Source organism: Lissotriton vulgaris, unplaced genomic scaffold, assembly GCF_964263255.1.
Source record: "Lissotriton vulgaris unplaced genomic scaffold, aLisVul1.2 SCAFFOLD_262, whole genome shotgun sequence".
NCBI classification, from domain to species: Eukaryota; Metazoa; Chordata; class Amphibia; order Caudata; family Salamandridae; genus Lissotriton; species Lissotriton vulgaris.
Window position 1 is genome coordinate 1,325,746 of NW_028253771.1, and position 17,925 is coordinate 1,343,670.

The 17,925-nt window shown below is 45.2% G+C and overlaps 1 protein-coding gene across 1 annotated transcript in view; it reads left to right on the forward strand.

Moving 5' to 3' along the window:
• Positions 1–17,925, forward strand: part of LOC147660770 (transient receptor potential cation channel subfamily M member 2-like) — a 979,384-nt gene that overhangs the window by 639,438 nt on the left and 322,021 nt on the right. Inside the window, exons 22-23 of the mRNA XM_086951478.1 lie at positions 4,690–4,861; positions 11,329–11,506. Of these exons, the coding sequence (XP_086807604.1) occupies positions 4,690–4,861; positions 11,329–11,506 (350 nt within the window). The remainder of the gene's footprint in view (positions 1–4,689; positions 4,862–11,328; positions 11,507–17,925) is intronic.

Genomic DNA, 17,925 nt, shown 5'->3' on the forward strand with positions numbered 1-17,925 from the left:
ATTGCTCGTAACCCACACTTTACACCTGCCCTGCAGCCCCTTTCTTTTCTGGCCTAGTCGGAAGGAGACTGTCGAATACTCTGGGATCTTTTCATGGGAAACACTTTCCAATCTTTTGATCAATGCAAAAAGGAATTTCACCTTTCTGAGGGCGCGAGATTACAATATCTCCAGCTTCGGCACTGGGTGCAGGCATCATCCGCTGTCCAGGGAGCCACTCATCCTTTCACTCCTTTTGAACTGCTGGTCCGTTCTTATGACATATCAAGAGGACTGATATCGTACTAAGTGCTTCAAGATGCCCCCCGGATCACTCCACATACCTACCAATTTCAATGGCAATCCAGTAGTCCTAAACAATGGGAACAATTATGGCCTGACATACCAAGGGTCTTCTGTAGCATGCCTCGGAGAGAACCTGCGTACAAAGTTACGACACAATGGTATTACACTCCCCAAAGGCAACACAAAATGTTCCCTAATTCTTTTCCCATCTGTTGGCATTGTGCAACCGCAATCAGGGATTTTCTTCACATTTGGTGGCACTGCCCGCTGCTGGCCACCTCCTGGAAGGAGATTCTCAGTCACATTAAGATGGTGATTGGCTACACCATACCAAAAGCCTGACCGCACTTATCCTGGTAGTCAAACCTGCCAATCTCCATGCTATGACACATACGGATTGGCGCTTAATCTAGCACATGCTTGGTGAAGCCAAACAGACAATAGCGTTGTACTGAATGAAGGCTGAGGCGCCCCAGTGAATGTGTGGTTCACCAGCCTGTGGCATATCATGGCAATGGAACTTCGCATGGCTTCATCTTTCTAAGCACTACATTTACAGACACCTGGTAAACATTGTAGGAAGGTGGATATCTGACTATGGTTACCCCCAAACTTTTTGCCTGGTGTTTAGCTGGTTTTTGACATAGTTGGCCTGGGATCCTGCTATTCAGGGCCCCAGGCTAATTGCTCTCTCCTTAAAATGGACTCCATGTACCTTAGGTGCATACACAATTGGAACTGGTTCACCTTATAGGCCCCTGTAACAGTGTACCATAGGTACCCAGGGCATAGGTGTAGCCAAGGCCTACCAGGGGCTGCAGCATGTATTGTGCCACCCCTGGCCTCCATATTTGACACAACTGGCTGATCACTCAGCTTGGGTAAGTTGGTGTAATCACCTCTTACTTGGATATAGTATACCTATATCTAAACCTAACTGGACACATGTTAACCTATAAATAACTCCTATGGCAGGCCTTAACAATCCTGGAGGCAGAGTGCATGGTTTCATGTGAGATGGTGCTCTAGCATGAGCTGAGCCTGTCTGCAGCTGTCGGGAACAACTCCCTTAGCTGTTCTGGGATATTGCCATACCATATACTCTTAAGTGCATTATAATCCTCGCGGTTATATGCTAACTTTGGTTTGGCTTTATCAAAACATGTCGAGTAAGGTGTCATAAGATTTGGAATACTATCCCCTCGACAGTCCTGTCGACGGGGATAGCATTCCACCCTTCTAGAGGGACACGACATGTACATAACCTGAACCCCGGTTAAAGTTAACCAGAGCCTCAGCATCACACAATGGATGCTGCCACCACAGACACAAGTCTGACCTCCTGCTGCTGGGATCCTTCCAGCGAGCGAGGCTTGGACAAAGGGTTTCCTGCCTTGGGAGGTGCGAGCACCACCCCAGACAGGATTTTGTGTATTGGGTAGGACAGGGCTGAATAGAATCAGACATGCCCGGGGCACACAAGGTGTCCTCATGCATAAGCCAGTCCAAACCGGTGCTGGGGCTTCCCAGTCCTGGTGCGGAGCTGGACAAAGGAAAGGGGGTGTAACGGCCACCCTTCCTTGTCCCACCCAGAGGAGGGACCTAGCAGGTGATCCACCCCTCATATTGGGAATAAGAGTGGGAGCAGTGCCATGGCACCTCAGATCATCCTGAATCAACTTGAAACTAAGAAGACGACTGGACTTCGACATTCTGCTGCACAGAAGAGCATCTCCCTTGTGGCCTAGGAGTGGCCACCCTGTGAACACAGGCACCAACCAGCAACTCGACGTCTGCTTTGCCGCCGCCGCCTCCTGCCCGAGCCCAGAGCCCGACGAGACCCAGACTCCCAGACTTCTCACAGCCCGATCCACAGTCCCTGCAAAGAAGGGACCCGTGAAGGCACAGAGACGTGGGACCGGACATCTCAAAAGACCCCCGAGAAGCTGTCTGTGCAGCACCCAAGGCACCCTCGATGCTGTGCTTTGGGGTTTGAGGAGCCCCACCACCGAGCAGCCCTTGCACCGAAGATCAGCCCCCCAGCAAATCCACGATCTGCGTGGGGCCCTTTTGCATCGTGCCACTCGACGCGCCATCCCGGCCACTTGCCACGTGGTCAGCGGCCATCTTGGCGACGAAACCTACAATTTACACTGCGGGTCTGGTTGCTCCAGACTTGCACCTGCTCTGTCCTTGCTGGTCCGAGTGATAAGCTTTTTCCACTTCCTGCGTGGCTTGCATTAGCCTGGGCCTGTTTGCTCTGATAAAATTGCCGACACCGCCATCAGCTAGAGCCTTCGTGGGACAGCTTGTGATAGACTCTTGGACGTCCTCGACCTCTTCGTGTCCACGTGGCTGAGGAGACAAGCTGCACGACATCGCCTGTTTGCACCCGACATCGCCTGGTTCCATCTTGGTTCCACGGTTAGTGACTTTGAACATTGTCCCCACTGCTTTCAGGTCTTCACCACTTCAGATCCACCCTTGGATCCACCGGAACTCTTCTCGTCTCGACGCCTGCAGCATCTTCAGCTCCAAGCACCATCGACCTGCGTGACTAAACCCGACACTACTTCGCACCTGTGCACCCCCGCTGCCTGTGGGTGAGGTAAGTCAGCAACGCCGGTGTTCCTACACTGGTACACACCTCTAGTGCCTAGGTCTAAAGTTTTGTCCTTCTAGGTCAGCCGGAAGGTTCCTTAAACACTAACTTTGTAACTTTTACGCACCATTGACATTACATTGGTATATGCGTGCACTTTCCACACTACACCGAGTCCCGCGGGCCTTTCCCGACTTCTTTACTGTTAGTCCCGAACAGCTCCAGCGATTCACAAGGCCCTAGGCCTACTTCCTTTCAGCTAGGTGGTTCTTATACCACTATTTTAGTATATGGTTTAGGTGGCCCCTAGGGCTCTTCCATATTGTGCAACTTTTGTGTATTTAAACTGTTTTGTTTTGACGCATTTGCTTCTGTGCTCATAAAGAGTATAGGAGATTTGTAGTAAATAAATATATATATTTTCAATATAGATCTGTGTGGTGTCCTTTCATTTGGTATTCAAGGGGATTGTGTATGGTAAAACAGCTTGCTTCACATGCCTTTACAGAGTTTAGCCTAAGACTGCTTTGTCCACGCTACTAGGATAGCTGGTCTGTAAGGTTGACTTACAACCAATCATCATAAGGGTTGCTTGGCATGGTACAAGGTGATCACTAGAACTAGTGAGCATCATATACCAGGCCAACTTCTCACAACCATTGATAGACTACTTCTACACAATCGAACACGCCAACCTCCAGCCCCCAAAGCTTCAGGCCTTACACCTCTTCGAGGAGAACCTACTCCCTTCTTGCGCGGACGGACTTTGGGGGATGATCCGAGATGGCGCTTAATTGACTTCTCACATTGCACAGACACGACTTTCCATGGGCCCCCCTTCCCCTTTTGCTCTCCCTTCTACAGGGGTTCTACTTTTTTAGGGGGACATTTGCTTCTTCTGCTTCTGTCCTATATTGTTTTTTCCTTTTTGTTACACCACTTAGTCTCTTCACACATGTTTAATGTTTTCAATCCTGTATGATATCTTTCCACATGTTAAGGATGTGAGACATGCAACTGTTCCGTATCGCGGTTATAAACATACCCGTTGGATCCCAATGCTGTGCTCTTTTTGGTAGTATTTTTCCTTCTTTCTTTCCTCCATGCCTGTTGCTGTACTTGTTTTAATTTGTAATTTCAATAAAATCTATTTGAAAGAAAAGAGAACTTTTACGCTGGAATAGCTATGACAATAACAATTGATTAACAATGCCTTAAATTAACAGTGTATATTGAACTCTAACAAAAACCCATTAATCTTGGTAATATAAAATTAAAATGAAACTTTCTAAAGAATGATATGGACCTTAACACTGTAGACCATGAACTAACCACATCAAAGCAGTTGAAAGGAATCAGATACTCAACTGACTGCCAGCAGGAAGATGGAGGAAGGGCAGGTAGTATGTTCCTCTGCTATATGTAAAACTTGGTAGTCCAGCACCTAAGCCTGCTGGGTATTGTAGTTTCAGTGAATTACTGTTTTTATAAGCGGACTACTATTGAAATACGTGGCAAGAAATACAGCATAATATGAGCCTCTGGTCTTGACATAAAATCCAAATCTGCTTCACTCCACTGTGATTTTGCACTCCGTTTTGGTACTTCGCATCTTCACACATTATTCATGCTTTGCATGATATACTCATTGCAGCACTCTTCTTGTTTTGGTCTCCATGAGCAATGATGTCATCACCACATTACACTATGTCAATTTGATGCCAGCAGATATTGCCACAGTGTTGCACAAAAATGAGTACATTTTGGCTAAACATTTCACATGAATTCATTTCTCATTTCAGATCAAGGACTTCTTCTTCTTTCTCTTTCTGATGGCTGTTTGGATGGGGTCGTTTGGGGTATCTAAGCAAGCGATCCTTGTACAAAATGAGGAACGGTTGGACTGGATCTTCCGGAGTGTGGTATATGAGCCTTACCTCGTACTCTTTGGGCAACTTCCTACCGATGTGGACAGTAAGGAACCATTTTCTTTTTATCACATGCCCTATTTCTTTCTAGTTAAACTTATGTGTTTCTTAAACATGCCTGAGCCATCAGTAATAGTGTTTTTAAGTCTTCTAAAAAGGTACTTGTTGGAGGCTGGCTTGGTATATGATGCACACTTATTCAAGGGTACCACCCTGCACCAATCCTGACAACCCTTGTGCTGTTTTTAGTGGTTTAGACTAGGTCTAAGCGGTGAACTTTGCTCTGTTCATGGAGTTTGCAGAGTTTTCTGTACTGCTCGTGGAGTGCAGAAAACTCCGCTTTGCGATGTACAGCAGAGTTTTTTCTCCGCTCGCGATGGGGAAGGACCAGTTCACGAGCACTAGCTGTTGCTCAGGTATAATTTCTATCAGAGCGGCAGGGATACCAGCACAAACTGCAGTTCGCACTGCACTCCGCCTCTCGTGGAGCAAAGCTCTGCAAACTACGCCTAGGCCTAGGGCATGGTTGCATGACTCTGATTTCTCAGTCAGTCGGAATCTTCACTTGGGGTGTCAGAAAGCAGTAACTGAGGTTGGAGGAGGGAGGGGCTGGGGCAATGCTTTCCTTTAACCCATGTGTGGCTCCTTTAATCCTAAATCCTGGGGGATGCCCCGAGCATTGTCACTCCCGAAATCACAGAGTCAAAATGCGTTTTCAACGGAGTGCCCTTTTTTTCAACATGTAGCTCAGTGGCCCAGGCGCCCTCGGCAGTCATCAGCGTGCAGCAGCGTGCAGTAAACAGAGTTAAATGGTGGGGGGGTCAGGTTATTGTTTCATCTGCCAGAGGCCGACTATATGTGCATCTCTGAGGAGGGTAACACCGTGATATTTCACATGAGACTGCAACAACATTTTACGGGCAATCGCCAGACAGAGGGGACAGTCCGGTCCTGCTCAACTATCCCTATTGCCCTGCACTTTCTCACACAGAAGTGCTTCGAAGTAGTTTCTAATCATTCTAGAAAAACTAAATGCATCTCTGAACTATTGTCACGACCGCTCAAACTATGCAATTCTGCAGCCGTGGCTTGGCTTGTATTTTAAAGTGTCATAAAGGTGGCTGCAAGTACTAAATGAATATTTTGTGTGGTTAGGGCTAGGTCTTGGCGGTGAACTTTGCTCTGGTCACGGAGTTCGCAGAGTTTTCTGCACTCCGTGGAGCTCGCAGAGTGCAGAAAACTCTGCTTTGCGATGTGCAGCGGAGTTTTTTCCCGCTCACAATGGCGAACGGTAAGTGCGCGAGCTGCTGTTCGGTCGAATTTCTACCCGAGCGGCAGGGATACCAGTACAAACTGCAGTTCGCACTGCACTCTGCCAATCGTGGAACTTTGCAGAGTTTTTTTCTAACTTCGCAGAGTTCCACATAGCAAAACTCTGCAAACTACACCCAGGCCTAGTTTAGACAATGTCAAAAAGCTCTCTGTGGTAGCTGTTGAGAGCAGCCTTCAGGCTTAGTCTAGGAGGAGTGTAAAGCAGCTTGTTTCACCAGTATCTAATCTTATAGTGCAGATTAAGTGAAAAAGAATTTGTAGTAATAAAAATAGTTATTTATTACAGACACTCACTAACCCAATGCAATATCTCCTACCTTGAGATATAATTACAATACACACAATACTTTGGTAATGCGACAAGGAAATAGCATAGAAATACAGTGGGCTCCAGGGGGAGACTAAACCATATACAAAAATAGTGGAATCCGACTAACGACCGAAGTCGAGAGTGGACCCAGTAGACTTAGATGTGCTGGGGAGCCAAGAACTCTACAGGTAAGGACCCAGGAACACCACGGAGGCCGTGTGCTTAGTGGATGCACAACTGCATGCTCAAGGTAAGTTAATGGGGGAGTCGCTGTTGCAATTCTAGGAAAAGGACCTACCCCAGAGGTCTTGGAAGACACCCAGTGGAAGATGGACGGTTTGAAAGTCACCCCACCCGTGGATACCCGGGAGACCAGGATACCTGCCCCAGGGAAGCCGGGTGCATAGGTATGAAGTGCCATCGGGAACCGCCATAGACCCCAATGTAGGACTTCAAGCAAGATGCTGCTGACGAAAAAGCTGGAAGAGTCCAGTGGACTCCAAGGCTGAATTCGGGAAGAGTAGTACCTGCATGCAGAGGGGACATAGTCTAGGTCACTCAGGGGTGACCAGGGGGAACAGGAGTTGTGTACCCACCAATGTCGGCTGTTGCAGAGAGATAAACAGCATACTTGTGCTAATTTGAATTTTCAACAGTTGGTACATCAGTCCACTCATCAAGGGGGGCATATATTAGACCTAATATTTGCCAATGAGGTAGATACATCACTAAAAGATATTCTACCACAAACATGGACTGATCATTATCTGGTGCTTTTTATTACTAGTATATATGTCCGACAGGAAGAAAAAAGGGTCACGACCACATATAGACTTAATAGGAAGTGTGCCAGATTGGATAACAATATGGCGCAAGCTTTGGTCGAAGAGCATGACCATCTAAACCCCTCTGATTCGGTGGAGTAAAATTATCAAAAGCACTGCAGTACCATAGTTAGGAACTTAGATCGCTTACTACCAAAATGCAAAATTAAAAATAAGGAAAAGACTTCAGCCCCCTGGTTTGACGCGGATCTAAAAGCACTTCGACTTCTCCGTAGAAAGGCAGAAAGGGACTGTAGAAGAAAGTATGAAGATTCAGATAAAAAATACTTTGTTAGTCCAGCTTAATTATAATCTAGCCATTGCTAAAGCAAAAGCTAATGTGTATGTCACTACCATCCTGAACTCCACGAATAGCACAGAAACACTTTTTAAGATTTTTAAGGACATTACTTTGCCTATTAGTCCGTGTAACAAGACAACTGCCTCACAACAGCTTTGTGATGATATTTTGCAATATTTTCAGGAGAAGATTAATAACATTGTTGGGAATCTATCCCCTCATAATATTCAGTCCATAGATACTGAACTGGATGAGCCAGTAATTGAGCTAAGTGACAACTCCTTGTTAATTTCTTTTCAATTATTCACGGAGGACTCCTTTGCTAGCATAGCTCATAGCATCTCTTCAGGCTCCCCGATAGACTCTGTTCCCACAGAATTTCGAAACAATTTGGTAAAATTCTGTACCCATGGCTTCATAAAATCTGCAAATAGTCTCTGGAAGAAGGTGTGGTTCCAGCTGTATGGAAGCAAGCATCGGTTTTTCCGCTGCTAAAAAAAAAACATTGCTAGACTCTACACTGCCTGCCAGTTTTAGGACAATCTCCCTTCTTCCCTTTCCAATAAATTTTTTGGAAAAGACAGTAAGCAGAATTCTATCTAAACATCTTGAGGATAACCAGCTGCTGGATGAATTCCAGTTTAGTTTTCGACCAGCACATGGTACTGAAACTGCATTGACCACAGTGATGGATAATCTTCGACTGCGCGCCGACAGAGGGGACGCGTCGATCCTGGTCCTTCTAGGTATGTCGGCAGCTTTCGACACTGTGAGTCATGCCGCTCTGATGCAAAGACTGTGGAACAACGGGGTGAGAGGAAGAGCTCTTGAGTGGCTGCAATCTTACCTCTTAGGTCGCCAATAGACGGTGACTTTAGGACCGTTTACATCAAATGTCTCTCCTGTCCATTATGGAGTTCCACGGGGATCATCAGTCAGTCCCATCCTGTTTAACATTTATCTGAGTCCTCTATTGTCCATCATTAAGTCTTTTGGTATCAGCGTGATAAACTATGCGGATGGTACCGAACTGATTTTCTCTCTAGAGGGTAAACAGGAGACATCGCTTGAGGTTTTCCAGGAGTGTATGCGCAAAACGGCTGGATGGCTCAAGAGTAATTCCCTTCAACTTAATGGGGGGGAAACGGAGGTAATGTACTGCTCAGCTGCAAAAATTTCAAAGTATCCCCCGACTGAGTTCAGGCTCACTCCAGAGGAAGATTCTCTAAGCCTGACTAATACCGTACGAAACCTTGGAGTACTAATGGACGCTAACCTCCAAATGGTGTCCCAAGCTAATAAAACTATTCAAGTCTGCTGTTTTAATGTGCATGCTGCGAAAGACCCTCCCTCTACTGCCAGATGATTCCCGAGCATTGGTAGTGAGGAGCATAGTGCTAAGCAGCTGGATTACTGCAACTCCCCAGTATGTCATCCAGGGGAATCTAGGGAACAACCCTTAGGTAAGCCCTTAAGTACCCTAAGGAAAGGGTTGGAATGATTCAAGAGTCCCTCCCAGAGGAGGGGGCTGTACAGTGGGGAGGATACTTCCATGCCCATTACCCAGTTTTGTGCCAGAGCGGGAGCCAATAGTTTCCCAAACTGGTTTAAGCTGGAGTATGCAAGGAGGGCACCAAATGTGCCCCTCAATCGGCAAGAGTGGTGCTGGCAAGCACCTTCACCCTGTCCCAATACACTAAACATTGTCTGGGAGGTGGTAGCCCCTCCCTGAGACAGGATACCTATTCTTCTGCCTTCCCCTACTTGAGATTGTCTCAGCAGGAGGGCAGAATCGTGTCTCAGGTTGGCAGCAGCCCTAGCTTGCTGTCCGGTTCTGGAAGACTGGAACCAGGAGCACTGAGCGCCTCCTGAAGGAGAATTATAGTGCATGGAATCATACCTTCCACACCTTTGACGGTGTGCGAGGTGTGATTCCAACATGTTTGATACCAAACATGACCGGGTTCGTTACAGCCAGTTTAGAGATGATCATCGCGTAATGACGCATGGCCACTCTATATATCGTAATGGCTGATGACTGACAGCCCAGGAGAATGGACACGGAAGGTTGCAGGGGTGTCCTGCTCATGCAGGGGCACCCTCACACTTGGAACTGAGCACCCTGCCTTTGGGACTGAAAGGCCTACTAGAGGGGTGACTTATAGGTTTTAAGTGTAATGCTGTTAGAAGGAAACTTGTATATCTTTCATGAGGTGTAAGTACCAATGCACACACAGGCTGCAATGGCAGGCCTGTAGTCAGAGTTTGGAGGGTCCCTCATGGGTGGCATAATACATGTTGAAGCCCATGGTGGACCCCTGGTGTACCTAGGTCCTAGGTACCTTGGTACCATATACTAGCACCAGCAGCCAATTAGGAATGTACCAAGGTTCTCACCATAGCAATTTAAGGAGGAAGTGTTGTGGGATTCTGCTCATGCACAGAACTATGCACAGGAAACCAGGACCTCAGTGAATTGTGGTGGACCAAAAACTCACCTCAGTACCTAGAATCCCTATCTGTCTAGAATCAGTGTCTCATTAGCTCTCCGTCCTAGAGCGAAGCTACCAATGATTAGACAACCCAAAACATGCGACTTGGGGTACTCTCAGGAATATCGGGAATCAAGAACACTTTCATTTTTATTCTCATATTTATTTATTTATTTATTTAAATTTATAATGCGCAACAGCTACCCGCAGTGGGTTTCCCGGCGCAAGGGATAGACTGAAGAAGAAAAACCAACCCCTCAACAGCACCATGAATTCACAAGTCCACAACGTGAATGATTAGACACTGTAAAGTTTAAAATGTTTATTTTAACTGCGTGCTCTAAGATGCAGTATTTTGGCTAACATAAGCAGGCATATGATTAGAAATAATACAATTGGCATTGTTACAATTCCATAAAACACAAAGGGAGAAATCATGTTACAAAGACAAAAAAAACAGTTCTTTTCAGAACTCACTTCACTTCTCCACGAAGAGCTATATGTCCTATATACTGTGTATTACTTTTTTTGAATGAATATGAAGAGTATAAATGAATGACTGAAATGACTGAGTGTAGGGGAGGAAGGGACTGATGGAATGAGTGAGAAAAGGATAGTATGGTGAGTGAGGAAAGGGGAGTCAAAGAGTGACTGAAACAAGGGGACTAAGGGAAGGGGAGTGAGGTAAGCGAGGGAGGAAGAGTGAGAAAAGGGGAGCATGGAACGGAGACGAGGAAGGGAAGTAAGAGATGGAAAGGGAGAAGTACAGCCGAGTAAAGGGAGTGAAGGTAAGAGAAGTGGAGTGAAGGTGTGGGAAGGGGTATGAGGATGACCTGCTGGTTGATATGGCAAGGGGGCCAATAGATGATTTTAGTACAACAGACTGTTTATTAAATTCTTGACACTTCAGCAGCTTTGCAGGCAGTTGGACAACTAAAGGAATCCAAATGTGGGGCAGTGCAATTCTGCATTTGTGTGAGAAAATAGCTCTTGTAATTGTCTCTTTTGTGAGTTTGTGGATGTTTCCATTTGAAGTACCCTATCCTGACTGAGTGTGTAGAGATCTGATAGCTTGAGCTTACCTTGCAGCCTTTGCCTATCTTATTGCTAATTGCTTGTTAATAAATTGTTTCTTGATGTATAAACATGTATACTACATTTTGTATTTAAAGTGCTTGGTACCACAGGCAGGACAAGGTTGTTGATGGCTGAGGCGTTTCTACTGTCACATGACTCTATCATTTTTTGTTTAAGAATTAAACTTTGATGACAGCAAATGCACAGCTGATGGGTCAGTCGCAAGTCAGCCGAAATGTGCTCAAACTGTCGATGGAGTTCCTGTCTTCCCAGAGTGGCTGACGATGATTCTACTCTGCCTGTACCTGTTATTAGCCAGCATTCTGCTCTTGAACCTGCTGATTGCCATGTTCAGGTGAGTCCGGCAACCCCAGTCTGCTTTCTCTTGGCTCTCATCTACTTTACTGAAGATCTTTTAATTATCACATTTTTTTTATTTTCCTTCTTTTACCACTACATTAAAGCGGTCTCTCTATGTTGCGCTTCAGATCACTTTTTATCTCCTATGCATATACTCACAAATGTACTCGGTCTACCCCACTGTATTTATCCACTCTCCATATTGGTGCCTTTTTCCCTCACTCCGGCGCTCTGTTTCTTTTCCATTCTCCATGCATTTCACTTGAGTATTAGCTCTACTTCTACTCCTTCTCGTATAAAGTTCAATTAACCGCCTGACCTGGGACAGTATACAAGTTCTGCCCTAGTCAAGGCAGCACGCGGTAGATATCCGCTGGCACTGTGTGTTATTGGTCACTCTTAATCTACCACTATTTACACTCGCATGACATTTCTCCAGATATGCACCTGAGAAATTAAAAAAACATTGAGTCAGATTGTTTCTAGATTTATAGTGCTCCTAATATTCTGAGGGGTCCCTATCTACTGGTCCTGTGTTGAAGAGTCTAGCCATGATAGTATTCGTCCTTTGAGGTCAACGGTTTAGAAAAAAAGAAGAAAATCATACAGTGGTTGTATCTTTACTCAAACTAAATTGAATTTGAATGGTGAGAACTAAGGAGATCATTAGGATGGGGGACGGACTGGAGTCCGTCCGCCCCGCATGTGGCGGTCCCGCTTACCGGATCAGGAAGCGACCACCACGGTGGTCTCATTTTGCTTTTCAACATTGCGGCGGGTGCTGCTCCCAGCAGCACCTGCTGTGAAGTGAAAATGGCATGTTTTCCATTTCACTGCACCTCATGGCTGGCACCATATGGTGCCTGCCACTTGGTGCAGTGAAATGTAGGATGGCTACCATGGGTACCCCCATGCACCCACGCCTCTCACCAACACAAGGGTGGCCCGTAATGGGCCCCCAGACGCCTTCTCAACCAGCCTTCCCATGGCGGCATCACCGCCATGGAAATGCCGGTTTCAGACCGCATCCTAATTTGGCTGCTAGGCACCGCTACCAATTTGGCCGATGTATTCTGTCCGCCAGGCGATCATAACCATTGCCCATGGCAATTCCGTGGCGGACGGTCTTTGTGTCTGCCGCGGTCAGAATGAGATTCCCACCGCCATCCTAATTTGGCAGTGGGAATATCTCGGACCGATGGCGGAGGTGGTGGTCCTCCCCCGATCCTAATCGACACCTTATTTCAGTAAATGTGTTTGTGACATAGGGAAGAATCTGTTTGAGTAAATTGTAATTGTATTTACAAAGTGCTTACTACCTCTGATGTAAGCAAACACGAGGGAACGATGGACGGAGCGCTGAAACTTTTCAGACTCTCACCCCCAGTCACAGATTTGGGTTGAATCCATCATCATTCTTTAGCTCACTTTGCTTCTCCAGTTCAGAAACAGCCATATGCAAATCAGTCTTGACCCTGTGCATTATGGGAACAGTTCAGCCCAAACAGCCGTCATCAGCCAGGCTAGCTTGAATCCAGTGGCAAAGTGAGCAAGGGACCCACGTACAGTAAATGTAAAGCCAGTCAGTAAATTATATTCACTGTAGAACAGTGTGCAGTGAGACGTACATGGGGGTTGCAAATGTCATTGAATTTCAGAAGTAGAATGGGCTGTACAGACAATGTTTTTGCCACAGAGGGCAGCGGTATCTCTTTGAGTTACAATTGCTATTACCATATTTAAATAATCAAAGCATGTATTTATTGCTGTCAATTATAGGCCAAGAAACATCCGCGGCCCGTAATTAATAAAACTAATTTCGTAGCGTGCGCTGCATCGCATTTTGCGATGCAGTGCGCGCTACGAAATTCATTTTATTTATTGAATGGTTTACTTACCTCCAATTATCCGTATTCCGTTTTTTAGCACCCCCCACCCTGCCCCTCCCCGCCTTTCTGCCCCACCGGAACTCCCTCCACGGGCCATGGCTGCCAAGAAACACTATAAAAGGCTTTCACTGGAGGAGGATAGAATGTAATTCTGAAACATGTTGCTACTTTCTGAACAGTCAATAGATACACATAATCACAGGCTAACCCAGAACAGGAGTACATTGTTAAAATTACATAGCTACCATTATTTAGCATATTGTAATAGGAGGGAATGAAAGAAGCACACGTTGCAAGGAGTTTGCAGGCGAGACAAGGCTTCAAAGGATTTAAAGAGCCCTGGATAATTATGCCCTCTCCTAGATGTGAATGTCCTGAAGTACATGCAGATGTGCTTATAAAGCAGGATTGCCATATTTAAAGGCAAATGCCAGGAACTTAGTAAAATGATGCTATGTATATGCTCATATCATCCAAGTGTTTCTAGCTGTGTATATTTCTGAAATCCATAAAAATGAAATTAGTGATAGATAAATAAGTCACTACATACAACAGCCACATTAGGGGGTATATTTACAAGTCCCTATTGCCACAGAAATGTCGCTTTTAACAGCGTTCCGGTCGTGATAGGGGCTTCACCTTATTTACAAGTCGGCGTTAAATGGATGGGCAATGGGTTTTACGGTGGGCGTTCCGCTGCAGCACCCATTGATTTTGACGCTGCCCCCGATTTACAAGGCGGCGTAAGTTGGAGGCAGCGCCAAAATTAAGACCTTGGAAAACCCGGTCTTAACATGTCGAAACAAGGAGAAATGCTTGGTCTCCTCGTTTAGAAGGCGATAGGGTGACTCTTTGTTTTAGACAGTTATCTGCCGGACAGTGGGATTATAAGGAAGAAAGAAAGATAGCCCGTCCCTCTTCTCTTTCTCTGATCCACTTGTACGCTGTGCGTGTTCCCCGCGCCAAAAAAGAATTCGGACAATCGGAGCTGTGGTTCGGACAATCGGAGCTGTGGGATAGTGGACGAGTATGACAATCCTCTCATACACTTCTCCCACGTAAGAATGGGGACAGCAATGAATAACCTCCTTCTAGACCTAGAATTGTCAATAGCAAATAAAATAGGCTCCATCCGGAATCTCCTTGACCCAACATATTTAGGGAGGGGGCACGAGACCACCGTCTATTACATTCTTTTGACGGATGGACTAAGACACCTAACCAGGGATTTCACACTTATGAAAAACATCCTAAGTGATCACTCCGCCCTTAGGCTGGATGTTTACTTGAATGATCTAGAAACTCAAACAGCAACCATTGCAAACACCCTATCCCAAAATAAGATAGAACTGGGCAAGAAAAACGGGTACACCCTGAAATGGGAAAAGATTGAACCCATTCAACTAACTGATAAATTGATAAAGACAACATACCCTAACATAACAAAATGCTTAGATCTTTCAGAAGATGATGGGGTGGTCCTTGAAAATTTTAAAATATTAGAAAACATAAAAGGATTGCTGACTAGAAACTTTAAATCAACTAATCCAACTCCAACAGGATGGTTTAACCACAACTGCACGGTGGCCCTAACCAAGTTAAAAACGGCCCTTAAACAACCAAATAGAGTCCAGCAACAGATACAGCACCTCAGACTCCAATATAATAAGGCAAGGAAGCTGAGAAAGCAAGAGCTAAAACAAGCACTATGGGACGAACTCCATAAAAGTGCTGCTATGAAAAATAGTGAGACCTTTTGGCGGATAGTTAGGACTCCCTTCCTATCTGATTCTAACAGCCCCAAGATCGAAGTGGCCATAGAGGAGGAAATCTGGGTAAACCACTTCTCAAAAATATTTAAATCAACATCTCCGATTGAAGGGCTAGACTATTCTCTTCCCCCAGCTGAATTCCCAATCCCTTTGCAATTCGATATATCAGATGTAATACAGGCATTAAAATCAAGCAAAGGTGGTAAAGCACCTGGACCTGATAGGGTGCCAGTAGATCTTTTCAAACACCTCCCGGACCTCTGGGCCCCTATACTCACAAGAGTATGTATTGCAGCAGCGAAACTGGGATTGATGGAGTCCTGGTCCAACTCCATCATGGTGCCAATTTTCAAAAAGGGGGACCCTTAGGACGTCACATGTTACCGTCCCATTTCATTGCTGGACTCCCTGGGCAAAGTAGTTGGAAGAGTAGTACTCGAGCGGCTCCAGCAATGGGCAGATGATAGGAATATTTTATCTGACCTACAGTTTGGATTTAGGGAAGGTTTTGGAACTGTAGAACAGGCCTTTAATCTAAGCATGATTGTGTCTAAATACATCCACGCAAAGCAGGGGACAATGTACATGGTATATGTTGACTTGTCCGCTGCGTTTGACTGCGTATCTCATGCGAAGCTATGGTCTCTCCTGAGAACCATGGGGGTGGATCCCCCCCCTCCTGGATTTCTTGAGAGAATTATATACAGAGGCATCTGCAAGAGTGCGCTATGGCACAAAAGGGGAGCTTACTGCGTCTTTTAGAGTGGAGCGGGGAGTCAGGCAGGGGTGCGTTCTGGCCCCTTTCCTCTTCTCGCTGTATACAAACGGACTGGAGGAGGAGATGTTGAGAGAGGGGCAGGACCTCCCCAGAGTAAACCAACGCTTGATCCCTGCTCTACTCTATGCGGATGACGCGGTCATCCTAGCCCGTACACCAATTGAACTTCAGAAGTCCCTGACTAAGTATGCTGATTTCATGAGCGCCTTAGATCTGCATGTAAATGTCAAAAAAACCTTTGTTATGGTGGCTGGTGTAGGACGAAAACGAACAAGGAACATTTACCTAAACGAACAAAAACTTGAGAGGACCCCCCAGTACCCCTACCTGGGCATAATGATTGACGAAAGACTAAACTGGAAGGCAGCCATTGAAGCTAGGAGACATCTTTTTAAGAGAGCAATTGTAGCACTGATGAACTTCTCCCAACGACTTGGAAGGAGACCACCAGTCGAACTGTTAAGAATCTATGATGCAAAATGCCTAGCAATTGCACTGTATGGGGCGGGGGTATGGGGACATGCAGATGTTGGCTCTCTCCAAATAGCAGAGAACGGTTTCATGAGATTTCTCCTGTCTGCTCCAAAATGTTCCTCTATTTATGCTTGTTACCTGGAATTAGGAATCCCATATATAGAAGACCTGATAAAAGTTCAACCATTGTTACTTTGGAGGCGCATTTGGGCCTCGGACAAAAATGCGCTGACCAAACACATCTTAGCAGATTCCATGGCGCTGGACTGCGTGCACAAAATAGCATGGCTCACTTATGTCAGACACTTTTTTTTAGATCTGGGTCTAGAAAAGTACTACCTTACCCCTGAGAAACTAACTGAAATAACTAAGAAAGAATTGAAGCAAATTGCCCTGAACCATTTAGAGACTCTTAGGCTCACCCTGGTATCAACCAAACAGTCTGTATTACACGCAAATATGATACAGCTTACCCCACAAATCCAGCCTTATCTTACATTAGAGTTCAGTACCTATGATAAGATGCTTCTGACAAGGTTTAGACTCAATCTTTTCCACAGACTTGTAGCCTTCCCAGTAAAGAACACATGGGAATTAACCTTGGCTCATTGCCCATGTGATGACATGTCGCCACAGTCTTGTGTACATACAGTATTCTGTAAATATTTTCATACCCATAGAAAAATGTGTCTATTTTCACTGCTAAAGCGCTGGGGCTTTAAACAATGCCGTCCCGCTGTGCTATCCTTACAGATGTTAGATTCTGACTGCACTTGCGATCACGTATTAAATTTTTTAAAATGTATTAGGCATAGGAATAACCTTTAAAAGCTGGAATTATTCTAATGAATTTATTCTTTTAACATTCTAGAACTTTGATAAAATACTTTTTATGATAGAATTGATATTTTTAAATATGTAAATGTGTAATCTATTTTGTTGCTTTTATTGTTTTGTGATGTCAAAAACCGAATAAAGAACGATTATTATACAACAGCCACATTAGGGGGTACATTTACAAGTCCCTATTGCCACAGAAATGTCGCTTTTAACAGCGTTCCTGTCGTGATAGGGGCTTCACCTTATTTACAAGTCGGCGTTAAATGGATAGGCAATGGGTTTTACGGTGGGCGTTCCGCTGCAGCACCCATTGATTTTGACGCTGCCCCCTATTTACAAGGCCAAAACAGGGTCTGGGCTCACTGGCAATAAGGACAAGCCTCACTATCAATAAACTACAAACCAAAACACAATACCAGTATTGCCAACTTAATTACACTTGGACCACGGATGATCACTCGAATCGCTGACTGAAACAGTGACTCTCGGAGAACAGTTTTGTCCGAAATAAATCAAAATGTTTTAATTTTTATATCACATATACCATATCAATGGGCAATTTTTTTGTTTTTTAGATAAACATTTGGATAACTCCACAGAAGTATGTCAAAACAACAAATAATGAAAACAAGTAAAAAAGACACTTTGTAAACAAATTGAC